The 25,702-nt window shown below is 40.8% G+C and overlaps 1 protein-coding gene across 1 annotated transcript in view; it reads left to right on the plus strand.

The window, feature by feature from the left end:
• LOC124616263 (putative phosphoenolpyruvate synthase) overlaps positions 1-25,702 on the plus strand; it is a 317,495-nt gene that overhangs the window by 218,155 nt on the left and 73,638 nt on the right. Inside the window, exons 20-22 of the mRNA XM_047144567.1 lie at positions 7,367-7,451; positions 8,347-8,435; positions 25,494-25,649. Coding sequence (XP_047000523.1) covers positions 7,367-7,451; positions 8,347-8,435; positions 25,494-25,649 — 330 coding nt within the window. The remainder of the gene's footprint in view (positions 1-7,366; positions 7,452-8,346; positions 8,436-25,493; positions 25,650-25,702) is intronic.

The raw sequence follows: 25,702 nt of genomic DNA on the forward strand, positions 1-25,702 counted from the left end.
CATTCAAACCATAAAAAAGTGGTGAACATGCACTGAAAAATATCATTGTTAACGTAGACATGCAAAGAAGTGCATTTGTCTTATGGGCCAACAAGAGAATGAAATTATGTAGCTATAAACTTCATCATGAGCAAAACTTCATCATGAGCAAGCCAGCTGGTAAGCCTGCAAAAAGAATTTAAAACCAAAAATTCTTTAAAATCTTACTTAAATTCAAGCAAATTTTAAAACTGTTAAGATAACAAGGAAATGAATTTAAAATTACAGGAGAGCTGTGTTGTATAGTTAACTGACAACATGCCATATGTAGGATGCAAATTCTATGTAACTGTAACTGCCAGTAATTCAAGACAAAAATACAGAATGTTTGTACCTAGGCCCAAATAATTTAAAAACTATAAAGAAACAAGGAAATGAAATTGAAATTACAAGACTGTTCCTGGGGCACAGACACCACAAATAATGGCTAAATCTGCTGATCATAATTTAAAATCTGTACCAGAAGATTTGAAAGCATTATCATAAATACCCTTGATAGACAGAAAGGCAAAATGAATGCATGGCAGATATGCCTGGAACTCCTAACACAACATACAAACATTATCTAATCAACTCAATCAATACACATTCTGTAATATTCTACACAGAAAGGCTCAACCTAAAGTATGATGTGACACATACAAATAAATAAATAATATTCCTGCTATACGTATGAAAAAACGCTGACAATACACTTTAAACCTAGGCATAAACTTTACAAATATATACACAAATATAGCACAGCAAAACTGTACAACTTACCTATTCTCTTGAGCATTTTCTTACCCTCTCTGTCTGCCGAAGCTCTCCTGGATGATGATGTAGAGGAAGAACAGTTATTAAATGACACAATGGGTTTTATTCGGTTGGCATTTAAAGATATTAATCAAACCTGGGCCCTCGTCAGACACATACTGTCTCAATGAATTGAGTAAGATGTCCCTGTGGAAGAAATTCAAATAGGTGTTGCTTCTCAATTTACTGCCAGTCGCCTTCTGTGAATGATGGTACTTTGTTTTGAATTATTATACGGTAGTGCCCTGTAGTGAGTATCTACCCCCTGTAATTTCACCTGCTTGTTTTCCTCCCCTTGGCCGGTGGTAGATTTGAATAATTTGACCACAAGATTGAAACCCTCAAAATTCACAACAGTTTTTCCTGGGGAAAGTGTATCTTTGCATCCTTTTCTGCTAAAAATTATTCTTCAAGTATTGACTCTACCTCTAACCCTGGTACTATCAGGAAGGCATAATCCATCTACAATCCTTTCATCTGTAAGTCCAGTCCCACTTACTTCTTAATCATTTTCAAACATATATCCACAGTATGAGCAGAATCATTAATCTCTGACTTTTTGCTATTTTTGTAAAGGATTCTGGTGAAATGATGCCAAGTTCACTTGCCTTATCCATTACCACTATGGTTAGAATTCCTATTATTTTAATTGGGATTGCTGACTGCTTTATCACTTTTACAGGCTTCTGTTCAGGTTCAACCAAGAGATAATTGTTCATCAACTCCTCATTGTTGCACCGAATCAGTTGAACCATCAGATGGTTGCCCCCAATTTTTATGTTAACTAGACATTTGGGATTTTCTGTGGTTGCATTTAGCTTCCGTCTTGCCAAAACTGTTCCCCCATCCTGTTCAGCAATCAGAATTGAGTGTCAGGTTTGCTCAGTCCTCTGTTCATAGCATTCCACTTCTCCATCCAGGTCCTCAGTATCCAGGCTCTAATTATTACTCCCTTCTTGTTAGATGTCTCATCCAGTAATTTCGGTGATAGTTCCAGTCTTATCGATTGTAATTTTCATCTCCCTCAGACTGTACACCAAAGTGACTGCCCCTCTCTGTTTTGATGCCTTGTGATTGGCTGTTGGTGCAGTTCACAGATTGAGCATGCCTCTAACTTGCAGCCCTGTGGTCTGACTGTGTCAAACCTGCAATTGTCCAGCATGACTAGAAATTGTTCCATGTCATTTCTCTCTATTGTCAACTATCAATCTCCTTTTTAAAATTCTTGACATGTCCATTTGATGTATTTCTCTGGCCCCATATTTGGCTTTATTTACTTACTTTTCAATATACCTGTTCATACTATCAGAGCTGCTAATATCAGCTTTTCTGTGTTCAGAACTTCATCATGCTGTGATGTCCATATGACTGATGACTAATACTTCATCGGAAACCCATGCTTGTAGTCAGTACATCATTAATAAATTTCCCCAGCTTCAGTCACACACAAGAAAGCATTGCCTTCTCAGCAACAAAGTGGGTATCTTGTTTACTACCCCAGTTTTTGGGAAGGATCCCTCAGAATGGTTTTATAAGCACAATAGGATGTGTTTTATTCTGCTCTTTTTAGAAGTTACTAAACTAATGCAGCTGAAATTCACAGTATTCCACTACAAATATCGGTACCAGCTATTCAAGCTCTATTGCTGCATGGTATTTCAGTTGTTGCCTTACTTACAACTCAGTAGCAGGTTTGCTTCTATGTTCCTTTAGCCTATCAATATCTGTCACAGCTCGATGACTGTACCACAGTTTAAATGCAGATTTAATGTGTCAAATTTTACAACAACAACCCCAAGTTATACCTTACCATACTGCATACATTTTTTAATGTCACTGACCTTGCATCAACTTCTAAATCTTCCACTTGTTTTAGTTTTGCATGATCTACAGTTGCAGAGGTTTCTTGTGAGTCAGTGTCATTAACAATTTGTGAGCCTGACTGCAAATGTCACTTTCGTCGGAGAGTGGCCCACATAATTTGGCCACACTATGTTTGATTTCTGCAATATATTCAATTTACTTTTCATCAGTTCATTTTGTCAGTGCCACATCTATCAGTTTTGTGGTTTCTATTGTCTGAGATGTGAATGTCTCCAAGTTATTAAACAAATGTTGTTGTCTCTGACACTGCTGAATTTCCATGGCTGTTTCTGTCCACTGATCTTAATTATTTGGAGACAGAATTTATTTACTTTGTACAAGTTATTGTTTGTCAGACAGTGCCTCTCAGTTTTCAGACAACTGTTTAACCTACTACAGTAAATCTCCCTAACCTATTCAATAAAGTTGTTAAATTAGTTTGTTGCTGTTTAAGTGAAACAGTGAATAGTCCAGGTTGTAATGTCAACAACATTATGAAAAGAATAGGTTGCTACTCACTGTAAAGATGACAGATTGAGTTGCAGACAGGCACAGTGAAAAGACTGACACATATTGAGCTTTCAGCCAAAACCTTCTTCTGAAAAGAAAACACACACACACACACACACACACACATACACACACACACACACACACACACACACACACACACACACACACACACACATCGACACAAGAAAGCACACACACTTGACCACTGTCTCCAGCCACTCTAGCCAGAATGGAACTGCCATGTTGAACAAAAACAGAAATCCAGATTGGGTTGAGCAAGGGTGAAGAATAGCAGGGGACGGGTGGGGGAAGAGAACTCAGTGCTGTCTGGCAGAGCATGATTGGACTAGATGGTGGCAGGACAACACTGCCATATGCAGCATCTGGTGGTTGTGATAGAGGTAGAGGGTCGGGAAATATGAAGCAGAAAAGGAGAGAAACAGGGAAGGAGGAAAGACCAGTGGTTGCATTGGCAGGGAACATTGCACAGTGAGGATGAAGGGCTGTGAATTGTGAGGAGATGTTAGGACAGAGGAGGTGAAAACTGTTGGATGACGGGTGTGTGGACAGCAGGTTACTGTAGGTTGAGCCAGGGATAATTTCAGGAGTGGGGAATGTGTTGTAAGGATAACTCCCTTCTGTAAAGTTCCTAAAAGCTGATGGTGAAGGGCAGGATCCAGATGATGTGGACTGTGTGACAGCCATTCAAATCAAGCATGTTCTGTTCATCAGCACAATCTTCATCAGGGCTTTGACTGTATCTGTCTTTGTGCCCAGAAATGAGGAACAACCTATACAAGACTCTTCCCACCCCTCCTGAAGTGGTGTTCAGTCACCCATCCAATCTTCACAACATCCTAGTCCATAGCTGCACCAGTCCCCTTACCACAGGAATAATACCCCTATAGAAGACCCAGGGGGAAGAGCTGCCCAATCCACCTGCCCAGCATTTCTTATTCCAGCCTAGTCAGAGCTTTACCCTACCCCATCAGAGACGGGACCACCTGTGAAAGCAGCTGTGTCATATAAGCTGCTGTCATTGGACAGTTTTTTATATGATTACCAACCGGCCACCCACCAGGATGGATGGCCACTTTGCCAAACTGTTACCAAGAGCAAAGTGGATTACCCTGTGACTTGACATGCAGCTGAACATAACATGCTTGATATCAGTGGCTGCTTCAGAACCTGGGCCATCTGGGTCCTTCCCTCCACCATCAGCTCTTCTGAACTGTGCAGATAAGAGTTACTCTTACAACGCATTCTCCACTCCCAAAATATCCCAGCCTTAACCTAAGGTAACATACTGTTCCCACCTAACAGTTTCAGCCCCCTCTGTATTGTCACATCCTCCCAATCCACATCCCCTGACCCTCATTGTGCACAGCTCTCTGCCAATGCTTCCACCAGTCTTTTCCACTTATCTGCTCCTCTCCTTTTCCACTCCTTGTTCCCTGCCCCCTCCCTCCCCCCACAGCCTCCAGACACTGCACCTGGCAGCCTTGTCCTGCTGCCATCTACTCCCTGCATACTCCGCCAGACAGTACTGACTTCTCTCATCCAAGCTGTACGCTGCTATCACTGCCCTTGCCCACCCCTCTCTGGATTGCTGCTTTCACTCAACACAACAGTTTTATTCATGCCAGGATGGCTGCAAATAGCAGCCATGTGTGCATGAGCTGTGCTTGCTTCTGTGAATGTGAGTGTGTTTCCTTTTTGGAAGAAGGATTTGACTGAAATCTCAGTGTATAACCATCTTTTCATTGCTCTTGTCTTCACCTCGGTGTGTTATCTTTACAGTTAGTAGCAATCTATCCTTTTCATAATATTGTTAGTTGCTATTTATACTTTATTGTCATAATCCATATGCAGTGCTTTCCACCAAAACCAGTCCTGCTAACCAGCTGTGACCAACCCACAATCACAATTATGTGATTTTCAGGCAACATTGCACACATGTGAAAACTAGCATTACCAGTCCAAATCAGAATTTATTGGTCTACAAAACAGAGCATTTTATCCTGCTGCAAAAACAAAACATATAACAAAGTCATGCATTAATTTTTGAAACTGAATTGATTCCACAGGTGGTACAAACCTTACAGTGGGCTAGGTATCACCCAACTTGCAAATATCAAGGAGTGAGCCTCTGGATTTCATTTATTTATTTATAACACCATACAACCCTTTCATTATCTCTAATTTTTACATTTCTAGGTTCCACTTACACTTACTTTCATCTGTGATATGTGGTGTTCAAAATGTTAAATATTGTATGGAAGAGTGCTGGAAGATCTAAGCTGAAACAAGGCCACTGGAGTAGACAATATTCCCTCAGAACTATTGAGATCCTCAGGAGGGCCAGCGATGGTTAAACTATCACACCTGGTGTGCAAGATATATGAAACAGGGGAATAATCTCCGCCTTCAAGAAAAATGTGTTAATGTCAATTGCAAAGAAAGCAGATGCTGACAGGTGTGACTATGAAGACTGATGACCACAAACAGTTGCAAAATGTTGACAAGAACTGTTAACAGAAGAACGGAAAAAACTTATAGAAGCTGACCCCAGAGGAGATCAGTTTGTGTTCTAGAGAACTGTTGAAACATGCAAGGCAATATTGATCCTATAACTTATAGTAGAAGATAGGTGCATTTTGAGAAAGATTTTGACAGTGTTGACTGGAATAAATTCTTTAAATTTCTGAATGTTGTGGGGTAAAATAAAGACAGTGGAAGATTATTTTCAGCTTGTACAGAAATCAAACAGTGGTTATAAGCACTGAAGGGCCTGAAAGGGAAGCACTGGTGGAGGTTGTCACCAGTGTTATTCCATCTGTATGTTGAGCAAGCTGTGAAGGAAAGCAAGGAGAAATAAAACTTTGCAGTTTGCTCATGATATTTAATTCTGTCAAAGACAGCAAAGGACTTGGAAGTCCTGTTTAATGGAATGGATAGTGCCTTGAAAGGAAGATATAAGAAGAACAATAACGAATTAAACCAGGAGCAATAGGAAGTAGCTGAATGAAGCCAGGTGATGCTGAGGGAATTAGATTATGAAACAAGACACTAAAGGTAGTAGATGAGGTGTTTGCTATTTGGACAGTAAAATACCTTATGATGGACAAAGTAGAGAGGATATAAAATATAGATTGGCAATGGAAAGCAAATCATTTCTAAAGAAGAGAAATTTGTTGACATTTAATATAAATTTAAGTTTTAATAAGTCTTTTCTGGAGGCATTTATCTGGAGTGTAGCCTTCCACAGAAGAGAACGGTAGACAATAAGCAGTTCTTACAAGAAGAGAATTGATACTTTTGAAATGTGAAGAATGGTGAAGATTAAATGGTAAATTGTGTAACTAATGAGTTAGTGTTGAATAGAATAGGGGAGAAGAAATTTGTGTCATAACTTTACTGAAAGATGGGATTTGTAGATAAGACACATTTGGACATATCAGGGAATCATGAATGTAGTATTGGAGAGAATTGGGGGAGGGGGGGGATTGTGTAGGGAGACCAAGAGATGAGTTCAGTAACTAGATTCAGATGGATATGGCTTGCAGTAGCTATTTGGAGATGAAAAAGTATACACAGAATACAGTAGTGTGGAGGGCTGCCTCAAATCAGTCTTCAGACTGACCACAAAGAACACAAAACAGAAAAGTACGTACAATAATTAATTTTTTTACAATATTATAATCAGTGTATCAGTGCAGACTTATCAGATTGAAGATTCCACAGTATCAGGCATACCATTAGTTATCATTTACCAGATTCCACTTACTGTGCTTGGTATATCATGATATTACCTTTTCAGAGTGTATTGGTAATGCCATACATCACTTCTCATTGTGACTGATCTGCTAAACAATATGGCAGGAAAATTATGTTTTATTTCTTGAATAATCCTTCTAAGTCCACCAGATTTAAATAAAAAAATAAAGGAAGGAAAACAGAGATGGAGGTAATTATGTCTGTATTCCTCGCAAGAATGTGTGATACCGAGAGTCATAATCTTGTATCTTTTCTAGGCTATGTGTCTGACAGTTTACTTTCACCTAGTAAATAGACTCCTTCATTCATGCTGAAAATACATTTTGTATCACAGCTTGTTTTATAACTGGTAATACTTTTTTTTCTTTTTTTTTTGCAGGTAATAAAATGCCACTCAAATACATCACAAGTTAGTGTCATTTCACAAATTGTGTCAATGATAGTACTAACAGAAAGAAGCAAAGGTAAGCAGGGTGACAGAAAATAACCTCTTCAAAATTACAACTTTCACATTTTCCACCTGGTCAAATTTGCTAAATCATAATTACTCAGATTCCATGAACATGTATGATGTGATTAATTTGATAGTGTCATCAATTAGCTATAACTTATTTGTCAATGAAACAAGAAAACGTAACTGCCAAAGATGTGTCTCTTGTATCACATCTGACATCTAGTGGGAGGTAATTCTCTTTTCTAAACAAGTGACTCCATTTTAGATGTCCAGGAATTGTTACTCCAGTGATAGGCACAAGTTCAAGCTGCTGTGATAATACAGCATTGCAGTGTATTAAATACTTTACAGATTTTGTTTTTTAGTTAAATACTGATGTAATTCCTGGAGGGAACTACTTTCTTTTTAAAACATGTTCACAGTTTGAGCTGAAAAATAATAAGCATCATAATAAATTATGGTGAAAGAATGTAATGAAACTGTCATTTCATCAGTCATACTAAAAGGAAAATATGAACCAGGATTATATGTTTAAAAGTAGACAATGCTTTTTGAGCTTTCAGAATCATATACTCAGAAAAGAGAGAGTGATAGATTGGGAGTGATTAAAGAGGACAGATAGCCCGTGTCACCACATTGAGGGGAGAAAAATAGAGATAGTTTAGTGCTGATGTACAGTATGCAGGTTCTTCTTAATAGGATTACAAATCTATGGTTGAATGAGTACTTCCATAAAATTTCCAGCAGTGCAGTACATCAGTAAAAGTTTATGGAATTGTAATATTGTATACTGAGATTTATATAGCCACCTTTGACATTTGAGAAAAAAGCAGTTATTTGCTTATCACAATATTTAATGTATTATACTTAAAAACTTACAAATTAATTGTTCTTTCCTTTTTCAGATATTAGTGTTGATCATGCAAGTGACATTTCACTGTTTTTATCACAATGCTGTGATGTTTTATCTGCAGAAATACCAGTAGCTCTCAAGGTAAGGGCCAAATTACTTAAAAGTTACAGATATTTAGTGGGAAGAAGAAACTTTATTCTACATCTTCGCAGCTACTGGAAGACTACTTTATTATTGAGTTAAGTCAAAACATCATGACGAATCAGAGTTGGAGCTTATCAGTATAAATGGGCATGATTTATGTGAAATTACTATAAGGTACATTTGCCTGAAAGTAAAGGGAAGAAATACTGCTGAAGTAACGACAAAACATGCAATGACTGTTGAAAGTTAAAAATGTGTAGATTATTGATAGTAAGCAGCTAAATACAGCAGTTGAAAAACAAATTGAGTAAAATGAAAATTCATTTCTTTTCAGTCTTTCAACAAATTTATGCCTCTTACTAGTCTCTTCAGATCTGCATACCTACTAGACCCAGAATCTATTATGATCTCTTTTATTTACTCTAAAATAAACTATATAATTCCTCTACTGCTCCTCTTGTTTCCAGGTCCTTGGATGACTTAGGAAGTGCCCAGGTTGTTTGCCACTTCCCCTGGTATGATGATTCTGTAGAAATGTTTTTTTTTTCATATTCTTTCCAATACCTCTTCCTAATGTACTTTTTAAATTTTTTCCAGTTTAGTCTTCTCTAGTTCTTCTACAGTGCTCATCAAATTTCATCTCTTGCTTCAGATATTCGCTTCAGAAACTTGTTCTTCAGCCACCATACTTCAAACACTTTCATTCAGTTAACAGTAATATGAAAAGGGAAGTTGCTACTCAGCATATAAGGAGATGCTGAATCATAGATAAGTGCAACAAAAAAAAACTCTCACATTTAAAGCTTTCAGCCATTAAGGCCTTCATCAACAATAGACGATAGACACACACACACACACACACTCAAATGAAATTTGCACACACTGACTGCAGTCTCAGGCAACTGAAACCACACTGCAAGCAGCAGCACCAGTGCGTGATGGGAGTGGTGACTGGGTGGGGTAAGAAGGAGAGGCTGGGGTGGGGAGGAGGAGGGATAGTATGGTGGGGGTGGCAGACAGAGTAGTGCTGCAAGTTACATAGAGGACGTGGGAAAAGTAGGGAGGGGGGTGGGGAGTAGTGGAAAAGGAGAGAAATAAAAAGACTGGATGTAATGGTGGAATGATGGCTATGTAGTGCTGGAATGGGAACAGGAAAGGGCTGGATGGGTGAGGACAATGACTAACAAAGGTTGAGGCCAGGAGGGTTATGGGAACATAGGATGTATTGCAGGGAAAGTTCCCAACTGTGTATTCCAGAAAAGCTGGTGTTGGTGGGAAGGATCCATATGGCACAGAGTGTGAAGCAGTCATTGAAATGAAGGATATCATGTCTGGCAGCATATTCAGCAATAGTGTGGTCCACTTGTTTCTTGGCCACAATCTGTCGGTGGCCATTCATGCGGATAGAAGACTTGTTGGTTATCATGCCTACATAGAATGCAGCACAGTGGTTGCAGTTTAGCTTGTAGATCACGTGACTGGTTTCACAGGCAGCCCTGCCTTTGATAGCATAGGTAATGTTAGTGACCGGACTGGAGTAGGTGATGGTGGGAGAATTATGGGACACGTCTTGTTTCTAGGTCTGTTACAGGGGTATGAAACATGAGGTAAGGGACTGGGAGCAGTGATTGTGTAAGGATAGATGAGTGTATTGGGTAGGTTTGGTGGATGGCGGAATACCACTGTGGGAGGGGTGGGAAGGATAGTGGGCAGGACATTTCTCATTTCAGGACACGACGAGGGGTAATCGAAACCCTTGTGGAAAATGTAATTCAGTTGCTCCAGTCCTGGGATTTACTGAGTTACGAGGGGAATGCTCCTCTGTGGCTGGATGGCGGGACTTTGGGAGGTGGTGGTAAATTGGAAAGGTAAGGCATGGGAGATTTGTTTTTGTACAAGGTTGGGAGAATAATTACAGCCAGTGGTGGCTTCAGTGAGACCCTCGGTATATTTTGAGAGGGACTGCTTGTCAATGCAGATGCGACAACCATAGGTGGCTAAACTGTACTAAACTGTATAGAATGGGTAGCATCTGTTGAAGTGGAGGTATTGCTGCTGGTTAGTAGGTTTGATATGGGCAGAGGTACTGATGTAGCCATCTTTGAGGTGGAGGTCAACATCTAGGAAGGTGGCTTGTTGGGTTGAGGAGGACCAGGTGAAGCCAGTGGAGGAGAAGTTGTTGACATTGCGGAGGAATTGGGAAATGCAGTGTTCAATAGTGGTACGGCTGTCGGCATTAGGTATGTTAGTGTATAGGGAGGTGGCATCAATAGTGACAAACAGGGCAACATGTGGTAAAGGGACAGGCGCTGTGGAGAGACGGTGGGGGAAATCATTGTTATCTTTTGTAACCAACCACAATGGGGAATGCTGGCTGGCTAGGTTTATGGACTTTAGGAAGCATGTAGAAGGTAGGAGCATGAGAGTTGTAGGGGTGAGTAAAGAGATGGACTCCATGGAGAGGTTTTGGGATGGGCCTAAGGATCTGAGTAATGACAGGAGATCCTGCTGGATTTCTGGTATGGTGTCACTGTGTTGAGGTTTGTAGGTGGAAGTATCTGACAGCTGGCAAAGTCCTTCCACCATGTAATCCTTGCAGTTCAAAATAACAGTGGTGCTCCTTTGTCCGCAGGTAAAATTATAAGGTCAGGATCAGTTTTTATATGGTGGACTGCGGTTCTTTCTGCAGATGTAAAGTTGGTTTGCATGTTGAGGGAATTGAAGAACAATGGGGAGGAAAGGTTCAAGGTTAAGAAATTCTGGAAAGATAACAGGGAGTGATTTAGGGGCAGTGGGGGTGGATCACGGTTGGATGGAGGAGTGTATTGAGTTAGGCAAGGTTCAGTATTAGTCTTTGGTTGAGACTGATTGGTAGGGCTGGTGGCAAAAAATTGTTTGCATTGTAGGAACCAGGAGAAGGAGAGAAGGTCCTTAACAAGTCCTGCTTGATAAAATTTGGGAGTGTGGCAAAAGATGAGGCCTTTGGTAAGGACTGATATTTCTGGGTGCTAAGGCTTCTGGAGGAAAGGTTCATGACTGTGTTGCAGATCTGTTTAGGTTCTGGTTTCTGTGTGGTGGTAGGAGGGAGTTTTGGAGGGTGGGGTAAGTGTAGTAGGTCTGCAGGACAGAGTTTGTCAGCTATGGGGGGACATGGGGGAGGTTTTGAGGTTGTTGTAGAGGTGGTGGATAGTGGTACTCCAAGGCTGTAATAGGAAGTGAGCTGGATGGAGAGCTTTTTGAGGTGGCATTGTGCATGTTGCTCAAGTTCCTGCAGGCAAGAGCTCCAATGTGTGGTATGGTATGCAATCCCAAATTCCTGGAACTGTAACACACATTGAATCTCTTACCCTGCAGGAACTTGAGCAACATACACAATGCCACCACAAAATGCTCTCCATCATGCTCACTTCCTACTCCTGCCTTTGAGTAACACTGTCTACCACCTCTACAATAACCTCCAAACCTCCCCCTTCTCCTCTCATTGCTGACAAACCCTGTCTCACAGACCTACTACACTTACCCCACCTTCCAAAACCCACTCCCACAACCACACAGAAACCAGAACCTAAACAGACCTACAACACAGTCATGAACCTTTCCTCCAGAAACCTTAGTCCCCCAGAAATATCAGTCCTTTCCAAAAGTCTCACTTTTTGCCCTATTCCCAAATTTGATCATGCATGACCTGTTAAAGAACTTCTCTCCTTCTCCCAGTCCCTACAATGGAAATACTTTTTCTCCACCAACTCTACCAACCACACTCAACCGAAGCCCAATATTGAAATTTGGCTAACACAGTTCACTCCTCCATCCAACTGTGATCCACCCCAACTGCCCCCAAATCACCCCTGTTAACTTTCCAGAATTTCTTAACCTAAAACCTTGCCTCACCATCATTCCCCAAGTCTCTCAACATACAAACTAAGCTTACATCCGCAGAAAGAATCGCCGTCCACTATCTAAAAACTGATCCCGACTTTATAATCATACCTGCGCACAAAGGCTCCACCACTGTTGTTTTGAACCACAAGGATTACCTGACTGAAGGACTCCGCCAGCTGTCAGATACTTCCAGATACAAACCTTGCCACAGTGACCCCATTCCTGAAATCCAGCATGATCTACAGTCACTACCCAAATCCCGAAGTCCATCCCAGAAACTCTCCCTGGAGTCCATTTCTCTACTCACCCCTACCACTCCCCACACTCCTATCTTCTATATGCTTCCTAACCACCCAGGATGCCTAATTGTTGCTGGTTACTGTGCCCCCAGTGAGAGAATCTCTGCTCTCGTAGACTAGCACATTCAACCTATTACACGGAATCCACCTCTCCACAGTTTCTGTCCCTATACCACATGGTGCCTTGCTCGTCATTATTGATGCCACATCCCTATGCACTAACATTCCTAATGCCCATGGTCTTACCACTATTGAACATTAACTTTCCCAATACTCGATGGATTCCAAACCAACAACCTCCTTCCTAGTCACCATGACCAACTATAACCTCACCCAAGATTACTTCTCCTGCAAAGGCATTACTTACAAACAAATTCAGGGTATGGCTATGGGCACCCACATGGCACCATCCTATGCTGACCTATTCATGGACCATCCAGAGGAATCCTTCCTAAAGACCTAGAATCCTAAACCCCTCATCTGCTTCAGATTTATTGATAACATCTTTGCTATCTGGACCAAAGGTGAGGACACCCTACCCATATTCCTCCACAATCTCAACAACTTCTCACCCATTAGCTTCACCTGGTCCTACTCAACCCAAGAAGCCACCTTCCTAGATGTTGACCTCCATCTCAAAGATGGCTCTATCAGTATCTCCGTCCATATCAAACCTACATACCAGCAGCAGTACCTCCACTTCAACAGTTGCCACCTGTTCCGTACCAAGAAATCCCTTCCATACAGCTGAGCCATCCATGGTCATCGCATCTGCAGTGACTAGCAGTCCCCACGTTACTCAGTAAAACCCAGAACTGGAGCAACTGAATTACATTTTCCACAAGGGTTTCTATTACCTCTCGTCGTGCCCTGAAATGGGAAATGTGCTGCCCACTATACTTCCAACCCTGCCCACAGTGCTATTCCTCTGTCCACCAAATCTACACAATATACTTCTCCATCCTTACACAGCCCCTGCCCCCAATCCCTTACCTCATGGCTCATACCCCTTTAAGAGATCTAGAAGCAAGACCTGTCCCATAATCCTCCCACCACCATCTTCTCCAATCCAGTCACTAACATATCCTATCCTATCAAAGGCAGGGCTACCTGTGAAACCAGTCATGTGACCTATAAGCTAAGCTGCAACCAGTGTACTACATTCTACACTCCTGGAAATGGAAAAAAGAACACATTGACACCGGTGTGTCAGACCCACCATACTTGCTCTGGACACTGCAAGAGGGCTGTACAAGCAATGATCACACGCACGGCACAGCGGACACACCAGGAACCGTGGTGTTGGCCGTCGAGTGGCGCTAGCTGCGCAGCATTTGTGCACCGCCGCCGTCAGTGTCAGCCAGTTTGCCGTGGCATACGGAGCTCCATCGCAGTCTTTAACACTGGTAGCATGCCGCGACAGTGTGGACGTGAACCGTATGTGCAGTTGACGGACTTTGAGCGAGGGCGTATAGTGGACGTACCGCCGAATTGCTCAACACGTGGGGCGTGAGGTCTCCACAGTACATCGATGTTGTCGCCAGTGGTCGGCGGAAGGTGCACGTGCCCGTCGACCTGGGACCGGACCGCAGCGACGCACGGATGCACGCCAAGACCGTAGGATCCTACGCAGTGCCGTAGGGGACCGCACCGCCACTTCCCAGCAAATTAGCGACACTGTTGCTCCTGGGGTATCGGCGAGGACCATTCGCAACCGTCTCCATGAAGCGAGGCTACGGTCCCGCACACCGCTAGGCCATCTTCCGCTCACGCCCCAACATCATGCAGCCCGCCTCCACTGGTGTCGCGACAGGCGTGAATGGAGGGACGAATGGAGACGTGTCGTCTTCAGCGATGAGAGTCGCTTCTGCCTTGGTGCCAATGATGGTCGTATGCGTGTTTGGCGCCGTGCAGGTGAGCGCCACAATCAGGACTGCATACGACCGAGGCACACAGGGCCAACACCCGGCATCATGGTGTGGGGAGCGATCTCCTACACTGGCCGTACACCACTGGTGATCATCGAGGGGACACTGAATAGTGCACGGTACATCCAAACCGTCATCGAACCCATCGTTCTACCATTCCTAGACCAGCAATGGAACTTGCTGTTCCAACAGGACAATGCACGTCCGCATGTATCCCGTGCCACCCAACGTGCTCTAGAAGGTGTAAGTCAACTACCCTGGCCAGCAAGATCTCCGGATCTGTCCCCCATTGAGCATGTTTGGGACTGGATGAAGCGTCGTCTCACGCGGTCTGCACGTCCAGCACGAACGCTGGTCCAACTGAGGCGCCAGGTGGAAATGGCATGGCAAGCCGTTCCACAGGACTACATCCAGCATCTCTACGATCGTCTCCATGGGAGAATAGCAGCCTGCATTGCTGCGAAAGGTGGATATACACTGTACTAGTGCCGACATTGTGCATGCTCTGTTGCCTGTGTCTATGTGCCTGTGGTTCTGTCAGTGTGATCATGTGATGTATCTGACCCCAGGAATGTGTCAATAAAGTTTCCCCTTCCTGGGACAATGAATTCACGGTGTTCTTATTTCAATTTCCAGGAGTGTATGTAGGCATGATAACCAACAAGTTTTCTGTCCGCATGAGTGTCCACTGACAAACTGTGGCCAAGAAACCAGTGGACCACCCTGTTGCTGAACATGCTGCCAAACATGATATCCTTGATTTCAATGAGTGCTTCACTACCTGTGACATATGGATCCTTCCCACCAACATCATCTTTTCTGAATTATGCAGGTGGTAACTTTCCCTGCAATATGTGCTGTGTTCCCGTAACCCTCCTTGCCTCAACCTCTCAACCTTTGTTAGTCACTGTCCTCACCCATCCAGCCCTTTTCCTGTCCCCATTTCAGCACTACACAGCCATCATTCCACCATCACACCCAGTCTTTTTTATTTTTCTGCTTTTCTGTTACTCCCCCCCCCCCCCCCTCCCTATCTACCTCTCCCATGTACTCTGTGTGAACTGTATCACTTCTCTGTCTGCCACCCCCAGCATTCTATCCCACACCCTCCCAGCCACAGCCTCTCCTCCTTACCCCCACCCAGTCGCCACTCCCATCATGCGCTGGTGCTGATGCTTGCAGCGTTGTTTCAGTTGTCTGAGACTGCCGTTGGTGTGTTTGAGTTGAGTCGTTTTGTTGTACCTATCTGTGACTCAGCATCTCCACTACATACTGAGTAGCATCTTTCCTTTTCATAACATTGTTACATTCCATCCTGGGTTTTCCACTGTGTGACTTTCAGTCAGTAATGTGTTATGGTGTTACATACTGTGGCAACTTATCAGTTTCCTAGAAAATTTTAACAGCACACAGAAAAATCAGTTTATATTTGTGTGGAATATCTCCAAGAATCCCAAGTCGTAAGTTTATAAACAGCTAGGATTAATGTTCATAACATGTCAATACATTTACTCCGTGATGTATTATGTCATGAACAACTTTGTTCAGCAAAAGTGAAAATGCTTCCATAATGATATTGATATTAAAAAGAAGCAGGATATCTACTGAAATTTTAAGAAATCACTTTCTTAAATGTGGGTAAGGTATGCTAGTATTTAACTCTTAAATGCACTGCTTAGTGGTATGAATTGCACAAGCAGTAATAACTCTGCATTTAAATATAATTGACACAGACACCTGCTTCCTCAGTATTCTTTAACTGAATTCTTCTGCAGTTATAACTGAAATTTTCTGCACAAATTTCTGTTAATGTACATATAAAATTAAAGGAGAGATGTTATATATGAAGTTTTTGTGAATAAGGAAAGCATATTACAAATAATTTTAAAGGATCATATCACTTGTGTTGATATCTTTGTGTAACGATTAGATTGTAAACTGACATTCATCATTCCTTGTAATTTTCACAGTTTGTTACAAGGGTGTTGCTTATAAGGTGATGGTATTATTATAATTGCTACTGTTTGTATTTACCCATGAATGAATTATTTTCTTCACAGAAGTTTTCTTAGCCTGTGACAATCTGGTTATGATGTGTTCCTTGCTCTGGACATCTTGCTCCCTAAATAGGAGAATGTACCATGTTTTCAACAGTTTTATTATTTAATGAAACATAGTCATCTTTTGTACAGTTGCTCATCATTTTTATTATTCTTGTGAGACTTTCTTGCTTGAAATATATATTGCCTGTGAAATTAGTAACTGAAATATACCCTTGCACTTTGATTCCTGTTCTGGATTTGCTTTCACTGCTTTCTGATTCCTGTTCTGGATTTGCTTTCACTGCTTTCATCACTTTGATGACAAAGAAGTTAAGAAACATAATCAGCAAGTTCCAATATTGTGTTATGTTTACCATGTTTTAACATAGATTTGTTCATCATTGCACTTATTTTTAGTGTTCCCTATTGCAATGTGATTTTAAATAATGTAGATTATTATTTGCAGATTTCAAATACAGTGTTCCACCTCATGTGATTGAGGTCTCTCTAGGTCCTCAAATAAGTCCATAACACCATCAAGGTTTCGAAGATTTCCTGTGTTTTTCGTTTCATTACTGAGCGCAATATGTCAGAACCCTCTTGCCACAATGATTTTTTCCTGAACCCTAATTGATTTTTAACCCTATCTCTCCAATTTTTCATTGTCTTCATCTATATACTTTTCTAATCAGCAATTCACAAAGACAATATCTTTTACTCATTGTTTGCAGTTTTGTCATGCATTATTTCGTAGTTTGAACATAATGCTTATTTTTTGTTATTATTAAAATAAATTGTCAATATGTCTCTGTTTCCATTAGTTCTTGAAATTGCATGAAATAGGCTCCTATTTTCTATATTTCCTACTGACTTCAATAACTTCAAAGGCATATCATTGTAGTTTAATTGTTTGAACACACATTATTCAGTGCTTTGTCAAATTTTATTATTGGAGCATCTATTTCTTTCTCAGCAAGCTCATTTTCTACATCTACATCTACATTTATACTCCACAAGCCACCCAACAGTGTGTGGTGGAGGGCACTTTATGTGCCAATGTCATTACCTCCCTTTCCTGTTCGCAGGAAGAACAACTGCTGGAAAGCCTCCGTGCGTGCTCAGATCTCTCTAATATTACATTCATGATCTCCTCGGGAGGTATAAGTAGGGGGAAGCAGTATATTCGATACCTCATCCAGAAATGCACTCTCTCGAAACCTGGACAGCAAGCTACACCGCGATGCAGAGTGCCTTTCTTGCAGAGTCTGCCACTTGAGTTTGCTAAACATCTCCGTAATGCTATCACGCTTACCAAATAACCCTGTGATGAAACACACCGCTCTTCTTTGGATCTTCTCTATCTCCTCCGTCAACCTGACCTGATCATATTTGATCATACTGTGGCACACTTTTTCTACATTATGGAGGTTTTAGACATAGTTGTCCCATATATCTGACCTTTCCTCTTGCACTGTAACCTACAAGAGAGCTCCAGAAGGCCCTGTCTTCTCCCCTGCCAGTTCATTCTCTTCCGTAATTTGGTTTCTTTTCCCTCTTTTGCTATATTGTTTTGATCTTCCAATATTATTTAATTGTTCTCTCTCATATAACTAATTGTTTCCCCATATAGCTTATTTTATTATTGTCAACATATTAGCTCCTTAAAGCTCCACTTTTCTTTATTTATTTTTTTAATAGTATCGAAATCTTGTTCAGCACATTGCATTCTATTAATAGAGTAAATGGTGTAATTTGTAACTTGTGTAGCAGCTGCAAAAGTAGCGGCACAAGTTTCTGCTGTAAGTAGAGACTTCTATCTGTTAACAACTGAAGTGGCGTAGTTTGGAGTTACATCACTGTGCCTGCTATTGTATTGAGTTTTCTCAATTTGCTGTTGACATTATTGTGCCAATAATAGGATTTTACTTTTTTAGTTGTAAGAATTTTATTCATTGTGGTTCAACAAGATTTATTGTAATGAAGACAGCATCAGGGAACCAGTTGAAACTTCCTGGCAGATTAAAACTGCGTGTCAGATCAAGAATCAAACTCAGTGTGGCAGTTTTAATCTGCCAGGAACTTTCATATCAGCCCACACTCTGCTGCAGAGTGAAAATTTCATACAGGGAACCAGTTGTTTGGGATGATAATGGATCCAGCTATGAGTATTTTCCACCCTATTCAGAGTCATCCAGAGCTAGTTTGTCAGTATTTTATATTTTCTTATTATGTTATTACATTACATCAAAATTAATAGTTTCTTGTGTTTGGTGCTTTTATCAGTATACAGTACAACATCTGAGACATAACAGCTGTAGATAAATTGCACATTACAATATAACAACTGACCATTCCCATGATTTTTGCCTCAGTAGAAAACAACAGGGAGAAACAACAGACATTTTGTTCCAGTGATTGCTACAATATTATTGTCAAGTCAAGGAAAAAAATTCCACATCATGTCCTGTAATGACAAAGACAATGACTTCCTGTCTGTGTAAAACTTGTCAAAGTCAGACACCAGAAGGAACACCAACACTGAAAATCATCCTGTGCCATGGCTAAAGATGCAGTGGATTCAGTACCAAAAGAGTGATGCATTCACACTCTTTTTCAGGAAAGCTATTTAAACAGACATGGAATTTCACAAGTTGGATTTCAGACTGAGACCTAAAAAAAAGATGCACAGTTGCTCTCACTAACATTCTTCAATGAAAGCTGTACATAGGATCATGGTCTGTTACAAAAGAAAAGAAGAAGGACATAGAAGAAAATTTGCATTTCATGCCACCTGTTAATCACAACAGCATTCAATTTTGTTTTTCTTCTGATGGTGAAGACACTGGGCCACTGAACGAAAATGATAGTATCAATGATGAATAACAAAAATTGCATAAATAAGTGTTCTTCCCTGCCGTGTATAATTTTATAGTAAATAACAAACAATGGAAACTCCAGGTAGGAATATCAACAATGTAGGAAAAGATAGATTGCTACTTACCATAAAGAAGACACATCAGGTTGCAGACAGGCACGATTAAAAGACACACACATGTAGCTTTTGGCCACAGCCTTCATCAGTAAAGAAAGACACACACAACACACACACACACATATGGCTTGGGTAGTGAAGCAACCATTAAAATCAAACGTGTTATGTTCAGCTGCATGTTGTGCCACAGGGTGGTCTACTTTGCTCTTGGCTACATTTTGGCAGTGGCCACTCATCCCAGTGGACAGTTTTTTGGTAGTTACACCAATATAAAAAAAAACTGTGTAATGATTGCAGCAGAGTTGGTAAGTGACATGGCTGCTTTCACAAGTGCCCCAGCCCCTGATGGGGTAGGTTAAACCTGTGACAGGATTGTAATAAGAAGTGCTGGGTGGGTGGATTGGGCAGGTTTTGCACCTGAGTCTTTCACAGTGATATGATCCTTGTGGCAAGAGGTTGGGATTGGGAGTGGCATAGGGATTGACTAGGATTTTATAGAGGTTGGGTGGGTGACAGAATACCACTTTAGGAGGCGTGGGAATGGTCTTGGGTAGGATGTTAGGATGTCCCTCGTTTCAGGGGCATGATGACAGGTAATCAAATCCCTGGCAAAGGATGTGGTTCAACTGTTCCAGTCCAGGGTGATTCTCGGTGATGAAGGGGACACTCCTTTGTGGCTGGTTTTTGGGGGTAGTAGGAGGATTGGGGTTGTGAGAGGAAATGGCATGGGAGATCTGTTTATGGACTAAGTCTGGGGGATAGTGCCTGTCTTTGAAGGTCTTGGCGAGATCTTAGCATACTGAGCAATGGAGTTTTTGTCACTGCAGGCACACCATCCCCAGGTAACTAGACTAGGCCTTTCACACCAAAAACTTCCTCCTGTATATCCTGGATAGCTGGGGGCAGGGGCATAGCTGCAGTGAACAAAACTTCCTTGCTCAGTATGCTGAGGATCTCACCAAGGCCTTCACAGACTGGCATTATTCCCCAGACCTAGTCTGCAAATAGATCTCCTGAAGCATTTCCCCTCACAACCGCAATCATCCCACCACCCACAGATATCAGCCCAAAGGAGTGTCCCCGTGATCACCCAGTGCCATCCTGGACTGGAACAACTGAACCACATGCTTCGCCAGGGCTATCATTACCTATCATCCTGCCCTCAAATGAGGGACATGCTACCTGAGATACTCCCCACTACTCTTAAAGTGGTGTTCCATCACCTCGATAACATCATAGTCCATCCCTATGCCACTCCCAATCCCAACTTGCCACAAGGATCATATCCCGATGGAAGATCCAGGTGCAAAATCTGCCCATTTCGCCCACCCACCACCTCCTATTCCTGTCCTGACACAGGTTTATCCTGCTCCACCAGGGGTCAGGGCACCTGTGAAAGGAGCCCTGTCATTTACCAGCTCTACAGCAATCATTGCACAGCTTTTTATTTTGGTATGACTACCAACCATCTGTCTGCCAGGATGAGTGGCCACCACCATACTGTGGCCAAGAGTATAGTTGACCCACCTGTGGCACATGCAGCTGAACATGACACATTTGATTTCAATGACTGCTTCACTATCTGAACTATCTTGATCCTATCCTCCACTGGCAGCTTTTCTGAAATGCACAGAGGGAAGCTATCCTTACAACACATTCTCCACTCCTGTAATTATCCTGGTCTCCACCTAGAGTGACATACTGTCCTCACACCCTCCACCCAACATTTTCCACCCCCTATGTTCCCCATTCTCATCTTCCATTCTTCTTATTTGCACCCTTCTGCCAACACATCCACCCATCTTTCTCCACTCCTCTAATTTTTTTTTTCTTTTTTTCCCTGCCCCCCTGCCCCACAACCTCCTGACACAGTGCCTGTTGGAGTCTAGTCCCTGCACACTCCACCAGACAGTGTTTGGCTCACTCCTTGCCCATACACTACTATCCCTTCCCCTTCCCCTTCCCTTCCTCAGCCCTTCCAGACTGCTGCTTGCATCCCATGTGATGTTTCATCCTGTCCCGAGATGCTGGAGTTGGTGGTCATGTGTGTGAGATGTGGTTGCTTGTGTGTGTGTGTGTGTGTGTGTGTGTGTGTGTGTGTGTGTGTGTGTGTGTTTGTGTGAATTTGTGTGGGTGTGTGTGTCTCATTATTAATGAAGGTTGTGGCCAACAGTTACAGATGAATGTCTTTTAATCGTGCCTGTCTGCAACTTGATGTGTCTTCTTTACAGTAAGTAGCAATCTGTTTATAGTAAATAAAATCCTTTACCTGTTTACATCCCAAAGATGTGTAACTTCATTAGGTCTTTATATCAGCTCTACAACTGGATAACATTTATTGAAAATGTTAATTTGTGTTAGAAAAAAATACTCTAAAGTAAAATTGTATCACACGATTAGCTGGGAGACCCCAACAGGTAGGTCAGCTGCCTAATTGGGAAGGTTTTTCCTGTCCTTCATGTGCACTGGCTCCTTTCAATTTCAGTTTCAATTTAGTGCTCATAACATGTAATTTTACATGCATGTGCGTTTTTCAACTAAGTATAAAGTTTTTAAAATTACTATTTTTTAAATTTTTTTATTTTTTATTATGTATAATTCGTGATAAATTCAAGTTATAAGGGCTTTTTTTGGTAAGCCAATGCCTGACTTGCTTTTTAAAATTATCCCCTATCAATATCTTAACTTTGTTTGCTACCAAGTTATTAAAAACAACTCCTTTGACATAGGGGCTTTTCACTGTCTGAAGTTAAATTTCTGTTAACCATATGAAAGTCTTTTCTCTCCCTTGTTTCATAGTTGTAAGTATCCGTATTTCTTTTTGTGATCTTAGTGTCTTCTTTCACTGGCATTATAGTTTCTAATATATGCATGGCATAAACTGTGAGAATATTGTGTCTAATGAATAGGGTTTTGCAAGAAGTTCTTGGTTTTACTTTTCCTATGCTCCTCAAGGCTCGTTTCTGCAGTATGAAAACCCTTTTCTTATTAAACTTTCTGGAAACATCCCTCAGGCTGTGGTTAAGAGATGTCTCCACAATATCCTTTCTTCCAGGAGTGCTAGTTCTGCAAGGTTCACAGGAGAGGTTCTGTGAAGTCTGGAAGTTAGGAGATGAGTACTAGCAGAATTAAAGCTGTGAGGATGGGTCATGAGTCGTGCTTGGGTAGCTCAAATTGTAGAGCACTAGCCCACAAAAGGCAAAGGTCCCAAGTTTGAGTCTTGATCTGGCACACAGCTTTAATCTGCCAGGAAGTTTCATAGCAGCAGACACTCTGCTGCAGAGTAAAAATTTAATTCTTTTTCATATTAGTTTTGAATGTCCTCCCTCCCACCCACATTACTGTTCCATAAGACAAGAAAGGGTACACTAATCCATAATACACAGTTCTTAGGGTTTCAGAATTAAGATGTGGTGATAATGTTCTTAAAACATATAAACTGGGTTTTATTTTTTTACAGGCATAATCAGCTTGCTGCTACCTTGAAAGTCCATCATCTATGCATAAACCCAAGAATTTACATTTCTTAAGGTTTTTGGTAGAATTTTGTCAATCATAGAGTTTTGTTTGTTTGGACCACTTCGTTTAAAATGAATAATATTAGTTCCTCCTACGTTTACTTTTAGATTGTCTTTTCCAAAGTGAACTCTTGCCTTTTCAATAAATTTATGTATCTCTTCAACTAGGCTGGGTTCACTGTCTGTCCAGCAGACACAAAATGTATCATCTGCAAACATAGCGATCAATTGCTTATTGTCAAGACAACTTGGAAAATCATTTACATAGCATATGAATAGGATTGGACCTAAAATGGAGCCCTGAGGAACTTCAAACTGTGTATTTCTTATCCTTGACCTTCTTCTCTCTAGTATTTCTCCACTACAGCATATAATCTCTGTGCACTGCTGTCTACACTTTAAATATGTTTCTAGCAATTACATGTTTTCCAGTGACACCACTCTTCAAAATCTTTGATAAGACCACATCATGATGTACTCTATCATAAGCCCTCCAGAGGCCCAGGAATACTCTTGCTGCTTGGAATTTTTCTTTTATTTTTTTTCGAGCACAAGATGGACAAATTGTACTACAGCTGACGTGGTTACTTTGACCTCTTCTGAAACCATGCTGGCGATTATCTAATACGTCACACGGCTGTAATGATCCAGGATTTTTTTAAAATATTATTTTCTGTATCCTTCATGAAATGTGAGATTTGTTTGTTAAGTGTATTTGATACATGGAGAGATTATATGTGAGTGTGTGTGTGTGTGTGTGTGTGTGTGTAATGTGGTGTCATGATTGCATTGTATGGTGATGAGAGGAGGGAGAGGATGAAATCCAGTGTAATTTTAGCACAACCTCTGGTGGCAATACTGTTCTGATAATACCTTTTGAAAAAAAAAAAAAAAAAAAATGCAAAAAGTATGCTGAATTTTCTATAACAATCCCAGTAAACCATTAAATGTCTCAAAACAAATATAATGTGAGTTACACCACTTGTATTCTAAGTGCTCACATGTGATGTAGACAAACAGCATTTTACATTCTTTTCACACAAAAGCCATGGAACAGCACTAGGTGTGGTACCTATTATTGGCTGCTGAAGTCAATGTAGTGCATTTGCTTTCATACGGTTCTGGTAGAAAGGGGTCCCTAATGACCCTCATTGAAACCAGCAGCAATCTGACTCATAATACACCATCAATTGCCCCATTATACATGGCATATGTTGAAATGAAAGTCTTTGCCACTCAGTTTATTTCTGTCATTGCATTGCCGTAATAACTCACTGTGTTATCCACATTCCAATTCATAATGATTGTTTGTTGATACTGGTGTTATCCTACAGTCACCTTCCTGTACTAAGTCCATCTTTGGCGTGTTAATTCCTCTCTTCAGAGTTTCCAGTTTTCTCACAACATTCAAATACCCAATATTCCACTTTGTAATTTGGAAGACATTTTTCTTGCTCGTATCTAGTTCTCATAAAGTCCAGCAGTGACAAATTTTTTTTCTAGAGGACTTGCATGCTCATTGAATATACTATTTTTGCCCTGTGCATGCTGATTTCCTTTACCATCTGCATCATCATACTGAGATTCGCACATTTCTTGAACATTAAAAAATAATGATAGTATTCTTAGAGCAAAATAACTGAAAATGTCTGCTGATTCCTGCTGTTCATGGCATAACCAGGACCAATGAAACTGCATAAATGAATGAATCTACCTGTTCCACATGAATATCATTGCTTATGTTATTGTGTTAAATTACATTTGCAATAATCCTGTACCTTTATGACATACAAAGCAGAGGGTATTTCTCTCTTTGTTCTATCCTTCAACATTTTTCATTCTCTCCTTTTGCCACTTACAAAGAAGAAATATAGTTTCAAAACCTGGAGAACATTATCAGGCTACAGCTTTCAGTGCTGTGTTAGTTTCATGAAGAAGGGCTTTGTTCAAAAGCTGAACAATTTGTAATGCTTTCTATGTGCATGTCCACAACTCACCACTTCATTTATTTGATGAGTAGTGTTGCCTCCTATTGTAGTTCTACAAAACATTATTTATTTTTTAAATGCCCAAGTCCCAATGATTATTTGGATATTTATGTTGAGTGTTACACTGTGATTTGTCATTAATAGTTAGGGAGTAAGTTGGAAATCTGAGCTGTTCATAGTTTCAGTTGTTCTGTTGGAAAAGGGGAGTGCAAGCAGAACATTATAAAAATTTAAAAGGAAATAGAAAGTTCTTTTCCCTTTTTTTGATTGCTGAATAATTAAAGTTGTTTGTCACTTTCATCTGAAACTGTTGTAATATGATGTGTTTACATAATTTTGCATTTTATATTTGAACAATCCATAAGGCAACTAAAAAAAGTAATTCTTTCTTTGATTTGCATTAAAGGAAATAGCATATGACATTCTTTCAACTGGTCGAGGAGATGAGTTCTGCAGTTTGCCTCCACCATTGGCAGTTGAATGGCTTGACTTGAATTCAGGAAAAGTTCGACAAAAATATAATGACTTCTTATTGAAACATGGGCATCGCAGCCTACAAGAAGTAAGAAATCTATCTGATTGACAAACACTATAATTTGTCAAATAAATCTAATT

Source organism: Schistocerca americana, chromosome 5, assembly GCF_021461395.2.
Source record: "Schistocerca americana isolate TAMUIC-IGC-003095 chromosome 5, iqSchAmer2.1, whole genome shotgun sequence".
NCBI lineage: Eukaryota > Metazoa > Arthropoda > Insecta > Orthoptera > Acrididae > Schistocerca > Schistocerca americana.